The sequence below is a fragment of the Lepisosteus oculatus genome, chromosome 8, assembly GCF_040954835.1.
Source record: "Lepisosteus oculatus isolate fLepOcu1 chromosome 8, fLepOcu1.hap2, whole genome shotgun sequence".
In the NCBI taxonomy this organism is placed as follows: Eukaryota; Metazoa; Chordata; class Actinopteri; order Semionotiformes; family Lepisosteidae; genus Lepisosteus; species Lepisosteus oculatus.
The window spans coordinates 4,178,441-4,196,649 of NC_090703.1; the positions used below are offsets into that span (position 1 = coordinate 4,178,441).

The 18,209-nt window shown below is 38.0% G+C and overlaps 1 protein-coding gene across 1 annotated transcript; it reads left to right on the forward strand.

The window, feature by feature from the left end:
• Positions 1-10,957: 10,957 nt before the first annotated feature.
• On the forward strand, positions 10,958-17,893 carry LOC102690880 (potassium channel subfamily K member 16-like). The gene is made up of 5 exons (XM_015350060.2): positions 10,958-11,593; positions 12,218-12,323; positions 12,696-12,862; positions 13,652-13,820; positions 14,991-17,893. The coding sequence occupies exons 1-5, from the start codon at positions 11,399-11,401 to the stop codon at positions 15,353-15,355; spliced, it is 1,002 nt and encodes a 333-aa protein (XP_015205546.2). The 5' UTR covers positions 10,958-11,398; the 3' UTR covers positions 15,356-17,893.
• The last annotated feature ends 316 nt before the right edge of the window (positions 17,894-18,209 follow it).

The following is an 18,209-nucleotide window of genomic DNA, read 5'->3' on the forward strand; positions in this document are numbered from 1 at the left end:
AGAACACTTGCATAAAAGCAAAATCATTTTTCCAAGGCAGAAAAAATTTAATCTATCTTCAGTTACAGCACTGTACATTCAGTTTAATATTGCTGGTGGTCATGGTGGTGATTTTGCTGTTTCATATAAAAAGACAATCTTCCCACCTTGTAGCTGAAAGCGGTGGTTTCCATGACAACTTTGTGTCAGCTAAAAAGTGTGGTTTTGGCTTGTCTGTCTTTCAGGCCTTTCTGTATATCTTAGAGACAATAAAAGAACAAAGCTATTGCTGATTTCAAAAGTCTTTTTTTTTGGAGGAATGACTAATATTATAGTGTTCAGTAATGCAATTACGTTTCTTTGAATTGAAAACAGCACAAGGTCTGGCACATCAAACATGATGAATTATCAAACTAAACCACTTAGGTTTGACGTACAGTAGGCAATATAACATTGTTTGGCTTAGCATGAATGGATTCATTTTAGATAATGTCATCCAAGAAACTAAGGAGCGCACTCACTTTTGATTAAAAACTGTAATGAGAAGTCCTGAGCTTGTATGGAGAGCCAGAGGACAGGAATGCCTTGATATCCAGATACAGAATTCACTACGGTATAATTGTCTTAATTGTCAGCTCTTGATGAAACACCACTTCCACAAAGAATTTAACTTTGAGGTTTACACACTGAATGTAAATGAATGAACATGAAAAGACAAGCAGGCTCCATGAAATAGTTATGCTGGGGTGCAGTAGATTTTGGTTGCACTTTTAGATGTGTCCAATGGCCTCCTCCCCTTTGTAAACTTTTAGATTTTGAAACTTTTGGTCATATTCATCTACTGTAGGATTGAAACTCTTGTTTCTCATACCCACTTTTCTCTTAATCACAAAATGACCCACCAGTCTGTGCCTTTATGCAACAGTCTGCAGAACCAGTTCTGAAGAGGCCCAAATATACAGTAGGTATTTTTACACCTGTCATTTAAAGTTTTTTTGTTTAAGAAATTGATCAATTAAGAATGTGATGTTTCAGTGAAGGGAATCTTTGTCCTTGAGAGCTGAAGGACAGTCTGATTTTTGTTCCAAATTATTTTATTAAATCACTTATTTCAACACACCACCTGTTTAAATGATCATAGTTGAATTGTCCTTAACTGATTATTTAAAGGCTACCTACAGTATAAAACATGCTGGATTGGGATTCTCCAGGACTAGGACTGGAGACCCTTCTTTCTAAATATAGAGCTGCTGACCAGACAGTCGACTGATTCAAAAGTAAAGGGAAACCAGAAAGGGCTGATTCTACCCAGTCTGTGTACCCAGCGTCTCAGGCGTCTGTAGAAATGGAATGAGAGTTGTTTCCTGTAGCATTTTCTGCGGCTCATCACATTAGGTTATGGTCCAAGAATGAGAAAAATAAATATGAGTGTGGAGATTAATTTAAAAAGCTCAGTCCTCCCTGATTATAAATGGGCAATTGTGACCTCAGCACTGATGACAGATGACAAGACTTATTTCTACTGGTAATATCGTAATTTGAAGCAATGTTGAACTGGCTTCTCTTATTTAAAGGTTCTATACCCTTGAAAACTTTGCACTCTTTGACCATTAACAACAAAAGGCAAATGGTTATTGGAATTCGTTATTTAAAAGTAATCTATGTTATACATGATCAATCCCTTCCTTCAGAAATAATACAGAATAATTTCAGAAATAAATACAGAAAACTTACAGTATATTTAATGGTACATATACTATGAACACTGATACTTTTCTGAACAACTTTTAAGCTGTGTCCTAAATATAAAGACAATCTGAGTTCTACTTATACAACTGTGACCTTCATCAAGCCAGGAAAAAGACAGTGCTCTGATAATGTCTGTAGGTAATAAATGATCTGGGAACATTAATCCTTCTCTGTCTCAGACTCGGAACAAGTCACATATTATATATGCAGTAAAAAAAAAGAATGCTCTGTAGAGCTTTCTCTGAGCTTGTTCCATTTAGATAAAACTGCACTTCCCATATTAGCAAATTGAACAGCTGCTCTTTTGCCTTGGGGGAAGATGGCTGACATGACCAGATGACCATTTTCCATTTATAGTCCAGAATCCTAACATCTTGTTCTTTTTTGTGTCCAATTAAAATGTTAAGGCCATCATCTATTTAATTCATATAGTCATTTTGAAGATGACAATGTGCCAATAAACACACAGAGTTATTGTTACTGTTTACTGATAACCAAGGAGACTATATGAGCCAAATGGTCTTGTCTCCTTTGTCAACTTTTCTTATGTTCTTATTTTCACTTGGAATATGTTTCAGCTGCCTGCACTAGATCATTCCTGTCACATGTGGGCAGATATTTTCATTACACAGTTGAAGCAAAGCTTTCTTCTGTTTGAAAAAAATGGAAATCCAAAAACATATGCATTGTGGCAAGTGAAAAAAAAAAATCTGTTGGTAATGATCCAAATTGCACATGCTTCCCGGAGACAAATTAATCTCTGCGAATGAAAACTTTGATAACTCCAGACTCCGTTTTTTTTCGGGGTTTTTTTAAAGAAACAATGAGTCTAAAGAGAGCGGTCATCCCCCGTGAGTAACAGGAGCTGCCAATTTAATGAGGTCATTGATTTCACTGCTGTTTGGCTGGAGATGCACTTGTCTCGGCTGGCAGCGTTTCCATGTCTCTCTCTCCACTCCTATACAACCAGGTCTTTTCTTACAGCAATGAAGAGCAAAGGTCCAAACAACAGAATGAAAAAATAGGGTAGAAAACTTGTAATGCTAACAATCTGAAGAAGGCATGCCGGTAATTCTCTCTTTTTATATACAGTATGGTACCCAAGCAATTTTAGAAGCTTAGAAATGGTATTAAATTCTAAGAGCAATCAAAGATACAAAAAATATATTTTCCATTTAAATCTTCACTATGTTGTATAATATTATATATTAAATATACAATAATATGCTATTTTATTAATGTGCATATATTCTTAACATACCACATTAGCCATTTGAATTCTGCATGTCTTCATGGGAAACCACTCGGACGTGAAGTGGTTTCCATGGGAGAGACAGGCTTTTCTGCAAAGCAGCAAACTGTTCACCCCCTTTGGCGTCGTTAAATTAAACACGGGGGTAATTTGAAGCGCATGACTTACCTTTCCACAAGCCTGTCAAAGCCCCTGTTCAGAAAACAATATGTACAGTTTGCTTTTTGCTATTTAGTCAATCAGCACGCCGGTTTTTTTTCTTGTTCTCCCCAGAGACTGGGAGCACTTAAGGGAGATCGTTCTTATCTCTGCTGCAGGTTCATCCACACACTGTGCTAGTGCACATTACAGGCTCTGCAGCAGCCATTAATCAATAGAGCCAGGAGGAACATCTGCTCTCCACATCCTTGTGTTGACATGCAGTCCCCTTTGGCTCAGATCTGGCCTTATTTCATTGCCAGTCCCCTTTCGTTTCCAATGCCATTATAATGGAGTAAACCAAGGTACAGTACATTTCCAAAGCATCAGTTCCTGACTTCCAGAAGGCAACACTTGTGCTAATCCAGTTGTGACATTCTGCTGATTGTCAAAATCCAGCAATCATCACACACTGGTAAAACAAAGTCCGTGTGCTAGCTGTGCTGCAAAATGCAAGAAAATAAACACAAAATGAAATCTATAGAACACAGACCAAAAACAGAAAATTTAAATTTGCCTCTATGGGAACTGTTTTTCAGTTCTTACTTGATTTACAATGGTGTATATATGTTATATTTGTATTATATAGTGACCTGTAAACATATTAAAGAATGGCATGTTCCATTGGAGTGACCCATCTTATTCAAAATAGAGGGAATGTCACAGCATGTGGTACAGAAGCTTGAGTGAAAGCATTAGCAGACCTGGCTAATGTTTACTACAGACAGCTTCAAAGGATTAAAGACAATGGTTGCAGCATAAAATTACATCAAGTGGACAAGTGAGCTGGCAAGAAATTCTGATCTCAAAGTACAGAGAGCAGATTTCTTGTCATCGTGAGAAGCTTGTTGAGTCCTGCTGTATGTGTCTTTGGATACCTCTGAACATTCATCGCAGGGGTCTGAAGCACTCATCCAGGTGAGCTCTCTAGGACCAGGGCTGCAGACCTCTGATCTACTGGAATCAGTCCTGCAATATGTGTTCAGCTGTATTTGCTAGTGGAACTGAACCAGCCCACTGTTATGGAATTTCTCAAATGCTTTGGAAGAAGACTACAGAGGTAGGTTTGGAAGGGGATTACCAATACAAACTCCTTAAATAATCAATATATATTGTATGTATTGTATACCGCTTCAGAGAACAAGTCAGGGCTGTGAAGATTAAAGATCTCTCCAAGCCCATTGTTTCTCATTTCACCTCTGACGGCCACGACCACTCTAATCTCTCCGTCTGTGTTCTCAAAGACGGTTTTCCGAACTCATACATCAGAAAGACCCCTGAAACCAAAATTATTCTGCAGCTAGGATCACACATTCTCCCTTTCCTTAACGACAGATTACTGTTCTTTTAAATTTTCTCCATTCATTGGAAGTTTCATTTCACACCTCTTGATTGGCCTCTCTTTCTGTCCCCTGCTCCCGCCTCTCACTCCTCCTCCCTCCCAACCTTTGTTCTCCCGCTACTTTACCTTTGCCTACTGCCCTGTCTCTCTCACACCTGAAGAAGGCTCCACGACCGAAACGTTGTGTTCTCTTTCTTCTTTTTTTCAGCATGGAATAAACCTATTACTTGTTCCTTTGCAGCCTACGCATGCTGACGCAGCTACCCACTTGAACTATATTGTATGTGTGTGTATAGATATAAAAAACTTACATATATCACATATCTTCTTCATAATAGGTAATTTGGTGGTCTCAATTTAACCCCTATCTGGATGAAAGTTCATGCCATCAAAATATATTGAGGAAGTACAGAAAGAAGTCACCAATCAGCCCTGAACTGTTGAATTTACTACTTTTTCATTCAGATAAAGTTGTAATATTCTGCATTCTTCGGTGCAATGTTAGGCACTAGAATTTTAAGTAATGCACCTTGAGAGATTAAAAAGAATGTGGTCCTTTATATTTTCATTTGATGAATTATGGTAGCAAGAAAATGATATGCATAACCAAAAACGTTTCCTTTTTATGTGTGAAAAACTACCACTGGTTGAAAGATTTTAAAAATAATGAAACACAGACAGAATAACAATGGATTATGAACAAAATACAAGATCTAAGGAGGGTTAGTGGAATTAAAGCATTTCCGTCAGCTGGCAAGGGCCCACTCTGAACCACACTCGTTCTGACTGTGAGAAGACTTGTCCATGAGCCTTTGCAGTGTCAGGCACAAAAATAAGATTGTTTATTTTTTTTTTATCTATGCCACATTTGAGCTAACAAAGCTTGATAGAGAAAACTTTAGCAACTGTCAGTGAATTCATACTGGTAATCGGTTTAGAGAAATGGACATTTAAAAGCAAGTCTACATTCGGTTCTCCAGCATTTAAATTCCTATAAATCCTGTGTTAATTAACACCCCTTAGCATCAACATTATTCTTCAGGATCTCAAATCTTCCATAATGCCTGACTTAAGAGCATAAGAAGGATTACAAACAAGGGGAGACATCAGGCCCATCTAGCCATCTAGCTGTCAGGTGCTAGACAGACTTTAGTGAAGTGCTGCTCATGAGGGTGCTGTCCTAATTTTCCTTGATATGTCCAGTATGGGAAACAGGTCACTAATAAAACAGTCACAAACAGGATGAATAACAGTTTCCAAAACACAATGTCTTTTTGGCAGACTTTCTGTTATTGTGCTTAGAGCCAAGCTTGTTCACCTTTCCCTAACTCTGTAACAAAAATAAAACAATGATACTGGATTCCTGCATCTGCTTTATGTACAGTACACTGAGCAACACTTTAAAAGCTTTGCCTGTAAGTGTTACTGCTGGAGAGATTGGTTAGGCCTGTTTATTGTTACGGCCACGGGCACTAATGAGCCATGCTCGTTAGTATGGTGAGCAAAGGCTCAATTTAGGTAAGAAGCCTGAAACAGTTGTTTATTTCACAAATTTAGTGTGAAATCTTTCAGACTGGCTTCTTTTTCATTTTTACTTCCAAAGTCTTTACTCTCTCATTGTTTGTCTGATGTAGGACAGCTGGAAGTGTGTTCAGCTTTCCCTTACTCAGACATGCTTTTTAGACTCAGGATGCAAAAGTGAACATTATAAAATCTATTGGAGATCGGGGAGTTGTCAGTGTGAGACCTGCAAAGGAACTAAGTAGGAGATAATTCCAAGTTGAAAGAAAAGGCAAGAAAAGATAAAAGTTCGACCTTTGAAAAAGCCTTCAAAAACGGCCACCTGTCTCTGTAACTGAAAAGGTTTTTTGTCTTTTATGAATACAGCTTTGAATTAATCTCAGCTTGTTTCATTTAAACATCTTTCTTACCAAAGTATTAATTTAAATTATTAACATCAATTTAATGCAACACACCACAAGTTCACGTTCAAACTTTCATTGCTAAAAAACAATAATAGTGGAGAGTAATTGATTCAAATACAATAAAGCCACCAAATCAATTGCCCATTACATTCCTTGTCAATTTCATTTTTGATTTGACATAATTCAAGCCACTTCGGCATATTTTGTTTCAATAATTTACCTTTTTCAGGTGTTTTCCAAGCTGTGCTTCAGATAAAGCCCCCCTCTCTACCATTGTGTCTGGAATCTCTCATCATCAATGCATTGAGTCACAAGCCAGTGCTGTGAGACTGAAAGTAAGCTTGTCACTTGTATTTTTGAAATACCTCTTTGCTGTGGATGAGAGAAACCTATAATAAATCCACATAAGAAGGAACAGAAATACCACTAACCACTTTTGCTTCAAGTTTTCATTAATAAACTGTATTAAATTCTCAGACTTCACTATGTGGATAATTACCTAAAAAACTCAAACTGCTCTTAGGTTTACCTTCTGGTTTTTGGTTTCAACAAGTGGAAAATTCAACTCTGGTTGTCTATATACACAAATCCTTACTTGAAAGGTAATGATTCATAGATGGTTTTGATTTGGCCAAGATGTGATAAATGACATTGTTCACATGGCTTCAGTCTCTGCACCTGAACAACAGGAAGGTGATTAATAATGTGTCAGCTATTGTTTAAAAAGCTGAGATTAATTAATGTGGACCTCAGCATACACCAGTTTCTGTAAACCACACTGCATTAGACTATACAGAACAAAGGATGTGTTCTTCTCTAGGCATAGAGGTTGAAGTTGGCACACACTACATACAAGCAGAAAAGGGCAATGATGTGATGGCCCTGCAGAAATTCATTTCTTTGTCAACTTTTTGACTGCTCAGCCAATGTTCTCAACCAGCTTCTCTTCTTGGTATTTTTTATGGGTTTTTAGTGTGATCTGACCTACAAAGCAGCCACAATGATACCACATAAAGCAGGGGAATGCACACACATGCTTTTAAGAAAAACAATAGAAACAGAATTGGAACTGGTATAAAATAAGCATTAACAATAGCAGGGCTGTTTCTGGGGGCTGTGGATGGCAGTCTTCCAAACCCACAACCTTCATACTGTTGGAAGATAAGACACTCCAATCAGAAATGAATTTGAACAGAACTATGCTTAAGATGGACTATCTGTAGTTATGTGATATTTCCGGTGGACCCAATTAACAGAAGGAGTGCTTAATGAAACTCATAGCAAAATTTGGAGCTGCTTAAAATCAAACACTTTCGCCCTCTAGAAAGACATTTCAATGTGTACATTGTGATTTGAGACGTCTGTTATTTGTTACAGTGAGGAGAGAGAATTAAGCATGGGTCATGGATGTAGTAGGGAGAAAGAGAGAGAGTCATCACTCGTTACAGTGAATTCAATTAAACTCATGAGAGCGGCCTCTGATTGGAGAGAATGACACTTGACTGAAGAGGCAGTCTGTGTGCAGACACCTCTTGAGAAGCAATGAATGGATGAGCTTGAAACCTGTCTTCACAACTCTTCACTCAGCACCACACTTCTTTTATTCCTGAGAAGTTTGGGTGTTTATTATTTTATCATTCTGACACTACATTTAATTTCTCAATTCTCAAATACAGATCTGTTGATCCCCAAATATCTAGTGAAACTAACTGCACAGAATCAAACATATACAGATGTCTATGTCTTACACATCAAGATTTCTATAACTAGAATTGAACATTTCTTTCATTTATGTATGCGGGTACATAGCTCTTTTGGAACAACTGTAAAACTGCCAAAAGGTGCCCCGATAGGTCTCATAAACTTGTATTAGCGTAAAATCTGGTGTTGTTTTCAATTAGGCTTTTCCTCGTGGGACAACTTCAGGAAACTGCCTATTAGCAAAACAAATCATAACTTTAAGAGGTTATTAATGCGAGCAACAGAAACAGCGGTGATTCGTGTAAAGAGTGTGTGGTGTCTTAAAAAAAACATGATTTATGAACCATACTGAAACACATTAAACAGGGGTTATTCAAGGTGCTATTCCATTTTAATACATGCACTTAAACTAAACATTTTTAAATTGTAATATAATAATTTTATTTTAAACGTGGTTAACATCGATGCAAAACACGGTAAATCCGATCATTATGTGCAATGTGTTACTCTTTAATAATAATAATAATAATAATAATAATAATCATCATCATCATCATCATCACCATCATCATCATCATCATCATCATCATCACTTTTTTCGCGCTATTTCATTAATCATTGACAATTTTGGATCTGCAACCGGGAAGTAGTTTTTAAGACAGTATCGCGAGTATCTGCTAATTCAACTTCCTGCTCCGCCGCAAAGCCTTCAAGCTTGACTTTGAAAACTCAAACACAGAGACACTATCGCCATCTTTTGGGTATTCACCATAAAAGCATTACGGGGAATAACTGTTATTTTGTTACATTGTTTTTTTTATTACATTTGTTACATTTTCCCTGAAAATGATTTATCATTCTTGCGCGCATGTTGTTTTAAATATTTAGTACCAACAATGTATTTTGGATATCTGATCATTGTCTCTGGTGTAGTTTTTATTAATTGATCATTCATAACCGTAAGTTTCAACAAGTCCAATAGGGATAACCACATGATGACCACTGGGCATCATGTCCTGACCCTCCCCTCACCCACAGTACATTAAGAGAAATCACATAGACATCTCTTCAAGTCTGCTTATGGAAAAGCCTTGGTCAGCTTATTCCAGGTCCCGAAAATCATTACGGGCCCATTCCAAATGATTTCACAAAACAGTGCGATGAGTTCTCTTTAACTGCCTTCAAAATAAAGGAACTGCTCATTGAGGTTATTAAACATGCAATATTCCTCCAACCTACTATAAATAAGTCAGCCTATTGAAAGTTTTCAGGTACTGGTTACAGACAGAAATCTGAGATGGGACACCATTTATATAAAAACACCAACAGAGACTCCTTTCTTAGGAAACATGGCTATTTTAAGGTAGAGAGAACCATTTTAACAGTTTTCTGTGGGTCATTTATTGAAAATGTGTAAGCATACAGTCTCACTTTTTGGTTTGGCAACATCAGTGCCATTAATTGTAATAGATTTAGAAAATAAGTGAAATTAAGTAGCAAAATAATTGGGGGGAAATCTACGTAAATATCCTGTACAAACAATAGGTTGCAAAGAAGTTATGGTGTGTGTGTGTCTCACCCTTTCCATTGTGAATTTATAATACTCCTGTCTGGAGAGAAGACATCTCTGTGTCCCCAGTGTGAAAGTAATAGACTCAGGAAATCTTTCATCCTCTCTGCAATATCTTGCACATTGTCTTGTGGTAGATGCTTCCCAGGGAAACAATATATCATCTCATTACTAACTGCAAGAACTGCCATGCTTTCCTGTGTAAGGACCAGAAACAATATTAAACATATAAATATTGTTAAATAGAACTGAGTTTGCGGTAGATTGTGGAGTATAAAAGCTCCACACCCATTCTGTGTCCTTTTTAGAACAAGGCACACATCTCAATATCTCGCAGTGCAAAGAGGCCTTAGCAGTTTTAGGTTAGGTACAGTATGGCACTATTTCAACACAGTGAGTCTTCCATTTTACGAAAAAGCTAGATGGACCAGTGGCATTCTGGTTGTTTGTGATCTTTCTTATGTTCTTATGTTTTATAGTTCCTGTTGGCACCGAAACCAAAACTTGAACTAGATGTGTTCTGCGTTTTTCTAATTCATAAAAAAAATAAACCACTCATATTACTGTACGTGTGACGAACTGCTAAAAAAAAGCCACGAAACTAAGACTTCAGAATACAGCATGAGAGGACGATGATCTGCAGTTTTTGTCATGTTGTTTTTGTTTTTCAAAGAGATGTACTATTGTTGCAGGAAATTGTCAAAGACTATTTGTTTCTTAGTTCCTAACTTCCTAACATTTTTAACGTGCCAAGATGTGGAAACTTAAATGACGGCAAGACGGATATTCCTGTTTACCGGGAACACAGCGATTAATTTAATAAAGAATCAGCTGAGCTGTTCATGGAATGGAAAAAAAAATGCACAGGAAGCTAGGTCATACAAATGTATTTCCTAATTCCTAAAACGCAATTGATTAGGTTTGATTGAATATCCAAAATCAAGGCTAATAACTCCTCGCAGTTCAACCATACAGGTTGAGAATATATTTGGATGCGCGCCTGTAGTGTTTCACAGGATAGAACACAGCGAGCCGACGTTGGAAAACACCGGTAGCGTAAGACACAACACTGTTCTGTACATTAAGTTGATTTTGGATATGTAGATGATACTCAAATCGATAAAAATGAATGTGTGACTTAAAAGTTAAACAAATGCAAGGAGAAAATCCTGTTTTTGGCATTTAAATTTACATTAATTCTGACAGCCTCTGCACGTCATTCATCCATGGACTTTACCCTCCTCGGTCTCTTTAGCGCCTCTTCAATTTGTTTCCTCACAGAAACTTCCTGGCAAGCTGAGCAGTTAGGATACTATCTGTAGCGCTTATTATTTTTCTTACGATTCTCCCACCTCGTAATAGTTTTCTACCAATGAAATGTACCTTGGTATTTCCGCTTTGGGGTCGTCAAAACAGAGCTATACCACTCCTCTTTCCCCAGACCGGGGATTTAAAGGTCATATCGTCTACCTCGTTTTCTGTCGTAGCATATTCATTTCTTGATATATATCGCACATGATGAAAGAAAAAGAAACTTTAGAATCTGCGAGGACATGAATTCCTTCAGAACATTATATATGCAAAGAATCCAGTGTCTAAAATGTAATTACGACTAAATATAAACTACTAAGTTTACATAGAGTGCTTTTTCCGTATTGAGCAATCCGGAATCTTTAATAAAAATGTCTTCGCGCTGCGCCAGAACGGTATTAATGATTATCGGGTACCTTGCTTATTTACTTATGGGAGCTGCTGTCTTTCAAGCGCTGGAACAGCATTCTGAGGAAGAGATGAGAAAAGAAATGTACCTCCAGAAGTTACTGTTTCTAAAAAACTACACATGTTTAACCAAAGAAGCTGTGGAAACTTTTGTTGAGGTAAGAGCTCTTTCCTCCTAGCACTGTTAACAATGTTGACATGTTCCTACTAACATACTAATAGTAGTCTGTTACTTCCTTTCTTTTGTGGAAGTTTTGAGTTTAAAGAGACATACGAGCACCTAAAAGTTGGCACAGTACGCTAAATGTATGCAGTAATTTTACAAATGGAGAAGTGGCGTTTCTTGCCATCGGGATTGCGGTGCCTGAAGGAATACAAGTACAGATTAAGTGATGAGCAATAGAGTTTGTGGAAAGGGCGACATGTTTCTGCATCTTCAGAGTATTCCGTGGGTAAAAAAAGATCACGTTTCTTTGAGTTACAATGGAGAACTGCCAAATCCTACTTCACAGAAACTGTAAAAAAAAAAACAGAGAAAAATGATTGTTTTTGGAAGGTGACCATTTAAAAAAAAAGTCTGACTTTGAAACAATTTCCACAAATACCTTTTCCCCCTTGGAACACTTAGATGGCCTCTCATATTCATTTGTTTCAGTAAAGTGAATTTATGAATATATATATATAAATATATGATGGTTTTTTGCTGGATGGTCACTCGCCCTCTAACTTCAAATGTTTGTGTACAGATAATTTCACATGCTACTCTCGTTTGAGTCTTGTAGGTCATGACTGCAGCAGTGAAAAGTGGGGTGAATCCTGTGGGTAATGGCAGTAACTGGGACTTCAGCAGTTCTTTCTTCTTTGTTGGCTCCGTAATAACAACTATAGGTAAAGTCTCATCACAGCGGTTCATAATTACATTGTATGAGTGCTCAGGGTCTACAGCAGACTGACAGTAGTGCAATGGAGAACATTTTCAGATGAACATCATGTAGAGGCTACCAGTACTGCTGCGGTGATTTTGCAAGAAAATAAATTCGCATTGCTGATTCGATTTATTTTACCATCGAGCGCTATCATACCAATGCTATCAGGAAGAAGAACCCGCCCCCCGTTGAGTTCATTTCATGAAATGGTTGAAAATAAATAAAGTTTAAGAATTCTAGAGAAAAAATATTTTAAATATTTGTAATGGAGACAGTTAAATGAGAAACAAGGACATTTCGTAGAGCTGTAGTGACTAACAGTGTGTCTATACAGGTTATGGATACCTGGCTCCAAGGACAGCAGGAGGCCAAATGTTCTGTGTTCTCTTTGCGATGTTTGGAATTCCCCTGAACCTAATTGTTCTGAACCATGTGGGGAAGATCCTGTCTTCTTGGACTGAGAAGCTGGGGACTCGACTATACAACAGAGGAATGGATGAGGTGTAGTTGAAATTGCTGGTAACAAAATACTCATATACCCTGTAGAATGCATTCAACACAGCAGTAATTTCTTTTTAAATAGTAGTAGTTGTTGTTGTTGTTGTTTTAATTAAAGGCACAGTACGACAGAGTTTTCAAAAGGTCTGTTTTCAATGTACCTTGGCTGTACTTCTCTATTTTCAAACAATAGGGCCTGGAAATAGCCTGGGAATTTTCATTTTCAGTGGCAAATGGTGGAGGAAGAGGGGAGAATTATATATACTACATTTTTATTGAGATTTGTTTTGTCATGCATTCATGCATGCATTATCAGAAAGATTCATATGATTGTTGTGGCAACTTAGAGTTTACCTAGCAGCAGTAGGTACCTATACACACCTATAGCAGTAGTGCTAAGTGTAGCAGTAGTGGGTAATACATCAGTCAGGTGTCACCATTGCAGGGTTCAATTCAATTAGCTAGCATGACTCTTGAAGAAAAGAAACCAGAGCAGCTGAAGAACACAAAAAGGACATGCAAGACAAACTGAAAGTACTTCAGTTCAGAATCAAACTTAGAATCGAAGAACTATGAGGCAATAGTGCTAAACACCATGCCAGCATAACATCCATCTTAGACATTTGCCTCTAAAAATAAAAATAATAACTATGTGCTGGCAGATGTATTTTGTGCATGGTTATTAATCACAATGCAAACAAGTACTCCTTACGTAAAGACTAGTTAGACAAAGTACAAATTAGTTTTTGGTCTGAAATATTTTCATAATATTTTCCTTTATTTCTGTTGCAGAAAAGGGTGAAGGTTTTTACCATTGTTTTCTTCTTGGTGGTTGGAATAATCCTGTTCCTGGCTTTACCCCCATTCGTGTTCAGCCTCACAGAAAAATGGAGCTACAGAGAAGGAGTCTACTATGCGTTTATCACCCTCAGCACGATTGGATTTGGTGACTATGTTGTTGGTGAGAATTGCTTTTATGTCCCATGAATATATGAAGCTAAGAAATGTGAAAGTGAAACACAAGATACCATGTGGTAAAAACACAATTTCCTATTTGCTCTAGATTCTATTCTTTATGTGGATTTAAAATAGGGAGATCCAGTTATAAAAAGTTTCCAGTCTTGAGATCAGCAGGCAGAGCATAGTGATTATGCTTAAGTGATAATCCAGATAAAGCCACCTGTCTCCTAATCAACAGCAAACATGGGAAATGGACTGTGTGCAAGGCTACATCATGCAAAACTAAATCTAGCTGCACTGATGTCCAATTTCTGCATTAAAAAGTGCCATATGCAGAGTCAACATTAGTCCAGGGATATCCAAATAAAGCACCATTTAATTCAAAGTGAGATGGATTACTTTTTATGATGCCTAATGGCTCACTTCACAAAACCTTTACTGCTGATAATAAGCAAACCTCAATGGATGTGGCTTCAGCTATGACCACAGCCACTACCACTGTCTAAAAGCTCACTGTGTGCCTAGAACTAAGTAGTGGTGGAGAAATAGACAGCAGTTAAAAAGCCAAGTGTTTATTAAACTATACAACTCACAGCCCTGCAAATCTACACATTACTATAGATAGCTGGAGGCAGTTGCAAAGCACAAACATTAAATCTTCAGTGCTCCTTCTCCATTGCTATTTGCAACTCAAGGTTAATGCATGTTTATTTTAACATTATACAATCTCCACCCAATTTGGAAAACACCATTTTTTAAGAGTAAGCATCTCAGACTCAATTCCTGTAGGGCCTAATGTCTTTGGGTTTTCAGTCTAACTGGAGTGAGTAGTCCTTTAGACATATATAGAAATTTTTTTCAGGTCTCATATGACTGATTACACAAAACATTGACTTAAAATAAAATTGTGTAAGCCTTGAAGAAAGGTCTAGTAAACTGAAGTTTACTGTTCAGCCATGAAGAACTTCGAAGCTTGGTTAGAAGCATTGCAGATACTGTGTGTAGCTCACGAAATAATCTGATCAGCTATGTAACTGAAAATGTGTTTGGAACAAACAGAATGAATCTATATAAGCACCTGGCAGCATTATTACAGCTAGTAAACAAGATATTGCATTTAGTGAAATCTGAAGTGTTCATTAACTTAATTTCCATTTATTACATACTGTAGGCATCAACACAGCAAAACCGTATTATCGATGTCTGGTTGCCTTCTGGATACTCTTTGGAATGGCATGGTTGGCTCTTCTGTTTAATCTACTAACCACATTTTACAAAGACACAGAGAAGAAAATCTCCAAAGTGCACTGGAAGAGAAAAGCAGCAAAGGCCGACAAGAAGAGGTCGAATAGCTCCCAGACATCAGGGTCTGCTTCAGAAGATGTCATTCCCATGGGGACCAGTGATGACCATGAACAGCAAACCAGTTACACGCCTGAAGCCATTTCACATCTGACAGTCCAGCTGAGTAAACGTGTTCAAGGGCCTGATATACATTCAGCCACAGACGAACTGGTTTCTACCATGGAAAGCTAATAGTGTACAAACTTTTTAGTGTTTAATGTCAAGGCTATATTTCAAATTTCTGTGCTGTAAGTGTGTTTTTATGTGTCATGTGGAAAAAAAATCGTCAATTCATTTCAGGAAAGAAAGTAAGATGCAATGCCAGGTGTGCCTCCTGTTCCGTGGAAACAGGCCACATTCGCATGAGGAGTCAAAAACCTCCTGGGGCCCTCAGGACTTGCTCGGGAGGCTTGTCCCCACCGCCTGCCCCCACTTAATGGCTAATTAGTCCATTAGTCCAGGGTATTTCATCCCTGATGTGCCACTGATCCAGTGCTCTGTCATTGAGTTACCTCCTGGCAAGAGAAGTGCTCATAGCTTCCAAGAAGGACAACCAGCCTGCATCCAGCCCGAGTACATCTGTCTGTCTGTCTCGAACCTGCGCCGCCTGTCCAGCCGAGCCCTGGGCCTGTGGTATGGAGCTGTACCTGCTTCCAGCCGGCGCTGCACGACGGCGCAGTCGCCCTGCCCTGCTGTCGCTTATCCTGTTTGGCCAGCCTTCGCAGCTCCAGCCCGGCGATCTCCGCCAGCTCTCGTCCCTCCTCGCGCCTTGACTGGGAGTGTGGAATCCTCAGACCGTCCTGCAGGCGCGGCTCTTTCCATCTTCCCACTATGTCAGAACAGCGTGAAAAATAAAGAAATAAATACATGAAATGATACTACTACGGTTAAATATGCTCTAAAACGGCTTGCTGGGATAGTCCCCGGCTCTGCCGCGGCCCCGAATTGGAAGAAGCGGATAGAAACTGGATGGATTTTGTGAAGTGGAAGACCAGGTGAGAAGGGTTTGCCACTCAGAGGTACATTGAAGAAAAGAGCTGTGATGCACGAGTGACGCAGCAAGCCAAACTAAAACATTCAGCGCAGTGTGTCAACAGCACTGCGGTTAAACAACCCGAACATTTCATCCTTTTACTTGAGCTTACACGGATCACTCAGTAAACACGAAGATTTATTTCACACATTAATTTCTATTGATAAAATAACTCGCGTAAATTAATGAGGTAAAGTTGTTTTAAACTCAATAATTTTATTTCACTGTATTTAGAATGCCTATTATTAGCAAACCCTCATGTATTTCTCAATTACTGTAACTTTCTTCATATGTATTCACTCCTGCCAGCTTCCCAGCTTTGTGTCGGATCAACAACTTCAACAAGTGTACTTGATAACATACTGAAGGAGCATGTTTACCAAATAAGGCCTTTTTTGGAGGACAGAAATGCCCACTCATTCCACTTCATTTGCTGCCTCTCAGTATCTCTTGTGGATTTCTTTCCAGCAACACTGTATTATATAATATATTGGAGTTCAGGTTTTTTATTTGCAAGGAAAACAAAAGGCCAATTTCATGCACTGAGCAAGAGTGTGATTTCAATGTTATAATATTCAGAAATAAACCTGTAGAATTCACAAATATAATGCAGTCTTGTGTAAATGTAGCAATTTTGTGTCCTGTTTTTTCAGTCCTGTTTCATGATTTGTTGTGAAAAGTATTGTCCTTTAGGGGAATTGCAGAAGCAGTGCAGGTACCATTGTTACACATGCTGCAGCTGTTAGGTCCTGGGATTGCTACGTTTCTTTATTTGGCAAACACCTTTATCCAAAGTGACTCACAGATACGACAGGTTGAGGCACAGCAATTATTTTGTGCAGTTTGCATTCTCCACATGTGGACTTCTCCAGATGCTCCTGTTTCCTCCTTCCTTCCAAAGACATACTGGCTGGGATAGTTGGAGTCTCAGAATTGCCCCTGTGTGCTCGTGTGTGGATTATGATGCATGGATGGTTGTGAATTAATAGTTTTAACAGAAGGTTGGTGATTTTATCTGCAAATTGTGAGTCAGTTTTGCAAGGAAGGTGTGGCAGCAAGCTTTTTCTTCTCTGAAATGCGTTCAGTTTGCACACATTAACTCAATGTTAATGTACATTTAAAAGACAACTTTTTTATTTTTGTGATTTTGAAGCTTTTCAGCTGGAAATCAAAGAGAAATACTGAGCGTTCTAAGTAAATACAACTACTGGCGTACCGAATAACTGGTAGCTTATGGTGCTCTTCAGTTCTCTTACATCAGTGAATGGATATATTACATACGGACACAGACGATTAAATATTTATGAAGACTAGAGATGATTAATATTTTCTGCAGATTACTAAAAGGCTCAGACAATGACAAACCAGTTCTGAATGACATTTTTTCTTCCAATTTCCACTTACATGTGAATAAAAAACACTTAGCATTTCTAAGATTTGGTGGCAAATAATGAAGAGATTGCAATGCAGTTATGCCTTTGTGACAAAGAGAACAATATCAGTTCCCTAACACATTCTGCCTTTAGTTGAAAAACTTCTGTACTTGATAGATTACATATCTGGGGTAGTAACAACAGGCATCCTGTTTACAATGTTTTGTACTGTACATAGTCTATTAATAGTTGCCTCAGAAATGACCTGGCTACAATGTACAAGGTGCATGTATCTAATCACAATACACTTTCTGTTTTGATCACTTTCAGCTTGGACATCTAATTGCTCTTTTTCTAATTGTAATCATCTTTCTGGTGGTATATTGCAAACATCTCGCTGTTATATTTTTATGCTAATAGAAAAAATACTTTATCCAGGGATTTGGTCAGTTACTCTAACACTTACAGTACAAGTAATTAAGCAGTTAAAGCAATTATAAAGCAAACCAAGAACACCTAAATCTGAAATAAAATTGCCAATAAAATTGGTATCTGCAAATAATGTTATACAGTTTGATAAATAAGGTGTTTGCAAACCCCCTCCTTTATTTAAACACCGAGTAATTAAAACCATTTTTTA

What these genes read in the sequence shown, in the direction of transcription:
- LOC102690880 (XM_015350060.2), top strand. Translation starts at nt 11,399, where the DNA reads ATGTCTTCGCGCTGCGCCAGAACGGTATTAATGATTATCGGGTACCTT. An exon ending in CTCCGTAATAACAACTATAG is followed by an intron (nt 12,324 to 12,695) that starts GTAAAGTCTCAT and finishes GTGTCTATACAG; the next exon opens with GTTATGGATACCTGGCTCCA. An exon ending in ACAACAGAGGAATGGATGAG is followed by an intron (nt 12,863 to 13,651) that starts GTGTAGTTGAAA and finishes TTTCTGTTGCAG; the next exon opens with AAAAGGGTGAAGGTTTTTAC.